Genomic DNA, 7,739 nt, shown 5'->3' with positions numbered 1-7,739 from the left:
GTGACACACATTGGTGCTCTTTGGTTTTGCCCAGCCAAGAGTGAGCCCATTTGAAACACCTGACAAGCTGTATTTTGACCAGCTGTTATAAAATGTAGTGGATTTCAGCTCCAGGTTTCCTCTCTCGTGGAGTTTTGTCTCCTGAAAGTGGTGAGTTGCAGCCTGCCATGCTTCATCCCTGTTCTAGTGCTTTCATCTTCTTTGCTGATACTGGTCCTTATTTCCATGCCTTTATTGTACTAAATTGTATGCCTATATATTTTCTTCCCTGCCTTCTGTTACAGATGGCTCACTGTAGTGTCCTTCACTTCTCTTGGTTCCTTGTTGTGTCTCGACTTGTGCAAGATGAATGCAAAGTGCCAGCAGAGGGGACATTGCTCTTTTCCAGTGTGGATCCAAACATCAAAGTGATCTTTCCTCCTGGAGTCACCAAAGAGCCTCGCAGTGTCAAGATGCAGGTATGCATGCTTTAAAAAACAACCTTTGGTAAGCTGTGGTGCAGCTGTTGTCCCATGGCAAGTACAGGAACTGAACTCGAGATGTCTGCCCTAGGGTAATTCCTGTCTGACATGGGTGCTTCATGGGCTGACCGATCTCAGATTGCCTTCTTTCTTAACTTCCCTGCCTGCAAAATGGGCCAAACCACGACAGCCATGCTGCAAGCTGCCATGTGGGGTCTCCAGCAGACCAGCAGGTAGCTGCTATAAAGGGAACACAAGGAGATTTTCTCTCTTTTTCCCTTGCAAAACTGCGATTGGCAAATCAGCTCTGTGAGACTTGGGGGGGCGGGGGAATCTAATGCGGATCTAATTCTAAAGCCACTCCACTAAAATTAGTTGTTCTGTATAGTTGTCGATAGTGCTAAATGCTATTGTAATATCTTGGTCTGTCCCAGCTTGCAGGTTGCTAGACTTCAGCCAGAGTTCAGTGTACTCTTGTTTCTCACTGGGTCCTGAGCCAAGAGCAGCATTTGCCTGCTGGGTGCTGCGGGAGATGAGTGAGCAATGTGGGAATTTGGTATCTGACTGCTCTGCTTACTGTGCTGTCTGCCATGTCCAGGTGCTGCAGGTCCCTGCAAAAGAGATGGACGAAATCACAGCCAGTGCAGGGTGCAGAGCCAGTCCCCTGCTCTGCCTCTCCCAGGACTCCCTGGTGGATTTTCTCAATCCAGTGACAATTCAGCTGCCCCTCCCACACGGAGTCACAGGTTAGTTTATTCCTAAAACTGGCAAAGAGAAATGCCATGTGTGGAAAACCACAAATGGCAAGCGGAGAATTTTGTTTGCCTTCCCTGTTGATAATAAAGCTTGCTGCTTTTCCTGCAGGAACAGCAAAATCTATCTGCTGAGTGAGTGGTGCTACAGGGTGGTGGGAGCTGAAGGTAGTTCAGATCCATCAGATCAGTGCTGGGCTTCACAGACCAGACGAGTTGGGAGAATGGCCTTGGCAAATGGATTTCTCTGTCAAAATGCATGTGTATTTAAACTGTTGGTTTCAGTGTAGTGGATTGGAGAGTCACTCCTGCCAACCAAGGAGATGCTTTATAAAAGGGCTTTGATTCATGACTGGGAATAGCTTGAAACAGGGAATGAAGATGCTGCCTCCAGGGATCTGCCCTCTCTTTTCCTTGCTCATGACTCAGGTGCTGAGCCACTGCAGTTAAAACTGTATGATGAAACGCTAAGCCATATCCCACTCTCAACACTGCTAAAAAAGTAGAAAAGCCTCAATTGTGCCAGGGATTCTTCTGTTTGCTGAGTACCCTGTGTCTCCTAATTCCTATTTTCTTTGATCTTTCCTGGCTTTCTTGTGAAGAAGTAAATTTTTTTTGGGTGTGATACGGTATTTGTTATAACACTGCTTGGTATTTGTATGTCTGAAGTGCATCAAGATTGGAAAGTCTGTGGGATGTACATTAGAAAGAGATAGAACTTAGATTTTGGTGTTGAGAATTGTCAAATGAATCTGTTGGTGGAAACCAGCACACTATGGTTCTGAGTCTGCATATTTTGCCAGAACATCCTTGAAGCATTGGGATAGCATAGTCCTTTTATCGCTGCTCTTTGAGCAAAGTTAAGTCCTGGATGTTGAAGGCCATGAGCCTTAATTTGGTGTTTTTAAAAAGTAAATCACCCAGATCTGTGTCTGGATTTGTGAAGCAATGAATAAAGGCTTCTACTACCTATAGCATCTCTTGGTCGCTGTTGTCTTTAGGACTAAATTTGGATCAGTTAAGGCTGCGTCTTCTCCATGGTGACCCGGAGGGCCAAACCTGGGATGACATTACCAGTAAGGTGGTGCTGAAATTCACTCATATTTATGTGATGTTTGAAGTCACTCACTTCTCCTGGTAAGTGCAGGATTAGTCCTGAGGAAAAGATGAGATGTTTATCTGCCTTGCTTTTCTCACACTCTGACCAAAAGTCATGCCATTAACCCTATCTCTTCCCTTTTCCCTTTGCAAGTCAGGCCCAGTTTAGCACTTTGTCTCTACCTATCATTTTTTTAAAATCTTGTGGGTATGACACTGGTGTTTGTACCTAGACAGGATCCCTCCTGTTTCCTAATTCCTTGTGTGCCAGGTACTGGCTGTGGTACACCACTAAGACCTACATTGAAGGCATTGCCAAGAAGGTCTATGAGCGGCTGCGTCTGTACCAGGTGAACTTCATTGCACTGCAGAGGAAGAAGGACCCCGAGCAAGTCCTGCTACAGTGTGTCCCCAAGCACAAGGTCTGATCTGGGTTCCATTGCTTTGCTCCCGAGCTTCCTGGGCCTTCATTTATAGGATATAGGGGCAGCAGTGCACCAAACGGTCCTGTTTACTGCCCCCGAGTCATGGCTGGGGTGTGCTGTCACCACACAGTTGGTGGTGTGATACTGACTCACAGGGAGCTGTGGGAAGAAGGAAACCTCATTCTATGTGGTGGCACATGCCGTGCATTGATTTCCTACCCTGAGGACTGGGCTGCTCAAATCAGCTGAGCCACAGTTACTGGTCATGTGTATGCTGTTAGCATCCAGCAGACTTGTGGCAAAACACGTTGGCTTAAACTTAAGTCAAAGTTAAGGCTTACACGTCACTTGTCTGACATGGGCTAGTGGTGTGGGCAGCAGCACTGCTTTGATTTCCTTTGGAGTGGTTAGAAATGGTACTCTTCCCAATGTTCCTTGCTGTTTACAGTTCAAGCAGTGGACAGAACATATGACCTCTCCTTAACCTGCTTCAGTGCAACATCAGGTTAGTTTATGCTATGAGTTTGAGCTAATCAGGCTGACTTTGTAGGGAAGGAGATGGGAAGCACTGATGCATTTTTTTCTGCTGCCTCTGCTCTAGGGGTATCAGCCCTGAGCAGTGTTGCTTCAGATGTTAGCAAAGAGAGTGTGCATCTATGTTTGTGGAGCGTGTACCTTGGCAGGCACTGCCGCTCAGTGAGGTGAAGATGTTACCAGATGCCAGTACTGGGCTGTGTGTCCAGCTCTGCATAATCCTCTGGTCTAGTTGCTTCTTCTCTTAATTTGTTTTGTACTGAAATGACCCGTGTACACAAGCATCTGCAAGGATTCTTTATATCTTGGGTTCTGGGCTAAAATTATCTCCGGAGGAGGCAGCAGTTTATTTGAGAAGAGGCACAAAAGGCACAAAACTCAGAGCACCACTTCTTTGTCTTTAGTGAATGTACTGGGGATAGCAGGGGGAGGGTGTTTGTTTGTTTGTTTACATCTTTCTCATGTGAAATGGTCTTCCCCTGTTGAAGGTAAGTGAGAGGAACATCAAGAGTGTAGGCAAGGGGACAGACATGCTTCAGACCAAACACGGTGTCCTGTGTTGTCATCCTTGTCAGGTTGACACAGTGCTGCAGAGGCTGCAGAACCGCTATCAAGGACCTGAGCCATCCGACATGGTGGAGATGTTTGAGGGAGAGCAATTTTTTGCAGCTTTTGAGCGAGGCATCAGCATCGATATGGGTATGGCAGTACTGGGCTCATTCTGCTGCTCCCTACTTCTTGTGCTTCTCTGGCCCCAGGCATGTTTCTGCTGGGGGCTGTACTCATCCATGGCATTCCTCTCTGTCTCCAGCTTGACCACTACTCACAGCAGCCAACCCATGATTTTGTCGCATTTTTTGGTCACCCATCTTTTGTGTCACTTTTCCCTATGAAAAGTGTTTGCAGACTTCCATTTCCTCTCATGCTCTTGTAAACCTGCAGAGGGCAATAGCTAAATGTGTTTATTTTATGACTGATCTGCTTCTGCAGCCAGCTAGGCCCTTTTCCTGGCATTTTAGACACTACACTGGGATGCCCATGGTGATCTAATTAATGTTGCCCGTTTCTGAGAGAACACATATAAAGTTGGGGGTTTTTTTTGAGAAGATATTTCTGGAATAATCCAGAACACATAATTCCTCCTGCTGGAGCCACTAGAAGAGAAGGAAAGTACATTAGTCTTTCAGTGGAGTTCATGAGTCTGTCCCTCTGCCTTGATTTAGGCCAAACTCTTTATTTCCAGCTAATTACATATATGAATGTATGTACCTGATTATATTTTTTTTCCTTTAGCTCTGCTCTGCACCCCTGTATAAATGGCGATGAGATGGGTAACCTCTTTGTGTGCATTAAAAGGTGCTATTGCAGCTGATTCTGGCCTCCAAGAGATAGTATGGACTGAGATGGGAAGGAAGCACCAAGGATAGACTTGACTCCATGTGTCATCCTGCCTTGCCTTCCATTCTTGAACTATACCTCGTGTCCATTCTCCTTTTTCACTTGTAGGACCTGCTTTCTCCACAGTCAGTGTTTTCTGCTTTCCTATGTCACTCAGTGAGGAAGGGAAGGTTGCAATTCTTTCAGCAGTGAACACGAGGAGTAGTTAGTAGCATGGAGGCTGCTAGTGGATGATGGGCTGTTGGCCAGGCTGGAAAAGCTGCACACTTTTCTCCACAAGTTGACTGTTTGCTGCTTCTCTGCACAGATCGCCCTGACTATGTGGACGGACGTCTGTCATTTATTTTTTACTCCCACTTGAAGAACATGAAGGAAGTATATGTGACCTCCCCTGTGGACAGGAAAGGCCAAGCTGTAAAAGGCCAGGTGAGCAATGAGTTACACTGACTTCTTGTTTCCTCCATCATCATCATTGCTTTTACAATCCTCCTCATAGTAATCTGAGTGCTGTGCATGACTCTTTTCCTCCCCTCTTTCTTTGGTTTTGAATTTCACTGACTAAACGCTGAATAATCAAGAAGTGTAGTCTAGAAGGATCACTCATCACTTAGGACTTACATTCCTGATGTAACTTGGGGTGTTGGCAGTAAGTCCAGCCTTTATGGCAGAACCTCAGTGCTCCTCCCAGTTGCACGTAATTGAGAGGCCATATTTGTGGGCTGAGGATAGGTGAGAATGTTGAATTCTGACAGACAAGGCATGGTGCCAACAGGCTTGGCCACTGTGCTTGAATCGGGGCCTCACTGAATGCTTTCTGTTTACAAAGGTCTCCTTCTACCGAGGAGCAGTTCCACAGAACATCCCTGAAGATGCCAGCAGGAGGAGGAAAGGAGCAGACTCCCTCTGGCTTGCTACTCTGCCCATCAAACTACCTGTAAGTTGTCTCCTACAGAAAAATCAGTCTAGGTGGGATAAGAGCAGTGCCTTCTTGCTCAGCTAATTTTGGTTTCCTCTGTGAGAAGGGATGCAATGAATGACCGATAGCTGCCCAATTAGGTTGTGGTGGTGATCTCTCACTCCCTGTGAGTGAGCTCTTCTGAAACGAGAATCATGAATAGGTGGGAGTGGTCTCCATCTCTCCTGTCGTCTTGCCTGTCAAGCACAGGCTTGTTGGTTGGGTGGTCAGAGAGGGCGGATCCCTTGAATGAATGAGGGATGTAGTAGACAAGGAAGCTCACTGTGATTAAGGGAAGTGTCTGTTTTGTTTATAAATTTCTTAGTCACACAGCTCATGCAGCAGGAAAAAAGAAAGGATTAGGATGAGGTAATTATGCTGGATTTGAACACCCACAGCAAGTATAAGTATTCTGGTGTGAGCTTTAAAGTCTAGGCTGTGTGTTATAGTGAGAAAGACAACTTTTGCTCATGGAATTTAATGTATTTTTGAGAAGCTTAAAGCAATAAATACTTTGGTAGGCTGGATGCTTCCCTTCAGATCACGTGCCATGATCTCATATCCGTTTCTGTCTCATGCAACCTCAACTACAAATCTAGACTAAGTGCTCTCTTACTGCTGAGGCAAATACACTTTGGAGACATAGCTCACTTTAAACTGCTCTGTAAAGGCAGGAAAGGAAATTTCCAGTGTGAGCTATGTGAAAACTATGAAGTGATATTTTTCTGAGGCAGTGAGCATAGCTGGTCATTGCCAGTGTGAGTGCTCCTTACTTCTTACAGCCTCACTCTTCAGCCCCGAGAATTTCCTTTCCCCCCAGGAGGAGGAAGGAAATTGCAGTGTGGAGACCAAGTGACCAGACACTATGAAAACAATTTGTAGAGGAAAGAATGTTCTTTCTCTTCTCTGTGACACAGCAATTGAAGTCCCGCTGCAATGAGAATCCTGGTCCCCTGTGTGGCTTCTCCTTCCCTCCCTTGAACCTGGGCAATGCTGAGACCGGCTACTTGACACAGGCAAACCTGCTGAGCATTGCCAGGCGTGTGGGATCTGACTGGCAGACCATTGGCCTCAACCTGGGCTTGACCTTTCAGCAGATTGAGCGCATAGGACACAATAATAGGTAAGGTAGGACACAGTGATCAGCAGTAATGCATTCTATCTATCTGTCTATCTATGTATCTATCTATGTATCTATCTGTCTGCAGTGTAATAATATAAATTAATGTTTGGCTGGTTGAAACACTATAATTGTTTCACTGAATGAAAGATGGGTTGACTAATGGTTCTTCTCAATATAATGCCTTATATAATGGAAAACTGATTATTTTCTCTTGCCATTATAAAACAAAGCTTTTTGTTTGAAAAACAAAATTGGGAAACAACAAACCTGATGAGCTCTGTAGTTCAGCTGAGTTGCATTCCTGTTTTGTTCTGTGATCTGGATTCCTGGCCAGACTCCATCTCATACAATGAGCAATGGTCTATGGCTTTAATTGTGAATATCGTCTGTATGCAAAAAGAGCTTGTGGTACCTCATGGGGCATGCAGTCTGACCAAAAAGCCTGAGCAGTAGGAGAGAACAAAATTTGTTATGAGCAAACTACTCTTCCTGTGGGGAAATTACATTCAAAAGCAGAATGCCTTAATTTGTTATTTCCATTAGGAAAATATTTTATAGAGAAATGCTAGTGCAGGAGCTGCAACTCCTGTAAGATAGGTGAGGAAGAGGCAGGCCCACTGAGTGTTTTGTGTATCTGGATGGCTTCTCTGGGGCTCTAGCGATGAACTGGGACTTAGGTCAGGTCTCTCTGGGTTGCCAGTCAGGAGAGTGTGTTGGTTACTTCTGTGCTTCCTCCTTTCTTCAGAGACGACCTTGATAAGCAGATCTTGGGCATGCTTTTCTCATGGGCTCAGCAAAACTCGGAGGATCCTGACTGTGTGAGCAAGCTGATTGCAGCCATGAAAGAGAGTGGCCGCCAGGACATCGCTGATGAGGTTGAAACCATCATTGATCTGGGACGACAGAAATACAGCGAGTCCATCCGCCGCGTGGGCTTGGAGCCGGAGAGCAGCAGGGAGGACTCAGCAATAGCTACGATGTAGCACCTAGCAG

At 45.7% G+C, this 7,739-nt stretch overlaps 1 protein-coding gene across 7 annotated transcripts in view; it reads left to right on the top strand.

The window, feature by feature from the left end:
* Window positions 1-7,739, top strand: part of PIDD1 (p53-induced death domain protein 1) — a 20,308-nt gene extending 12,569 nt beyond the window's left edge. For all 7 annotated transcript variants that reach the window (XM_027904612.1, XM_027904610.1, XM_027904611.1 and 4 more), the window contains 9 exons: window positions 285-458; window positions 1,060-1,207; window positions 2,215-2,350; window positions 2,583-2,733; window positions 3,846-3,969; window positions 4,976-5,094; window positions 5,495-5,602; window positions 6,541-6,746; window positions 7,492-7,739. In XM_027904612.1, the coding sequence (XP_027760413.1) occupies window positions 285-458; window positions 1,060-1,207; window positions 2,215-2,350; window positions 2,583-2,733; window positions 3,846-3,969; window positions 4,976-5,094; window positions 5,495-5,602; window positions 6,541-6,746; window positions 7,492-7,729 (1,404 nt within the window). In that variant the 3' untranslated portion in view covers window positions 7,730-7,739. The remainder of the gene's footprint in view (window positions 1-284; window positions 459-1,059; window positions 1,208-2,214; window positions 2,351-2,582; window positions 2,734-3,845; window positions 3,970-4,975; window positions 5,095-5,494; window positions 5,603-6,540; window positions 6,747-7,491) is intronic.

Source organism: Empidonax traillii, unplaced genomic scaffold (genome assembly GCF_003031625.1).
Source record: "Empidonax traillii isolate 1590-97213 ecotype Southwest subspecies unplaced genomic scaffold, ASM303162v1 scaffold1069:size343330, whole genome shotgun sequence".
Taxonomy (NCBI): Eukaryota; Metazoa; Chordata; class Aves; order Passeriformes; family Tyrannidae; genus Empidonax; species Empidonax traillii.
This window is presented reverse-complemented; position numbering and strand designations above follow the sequence as displayed.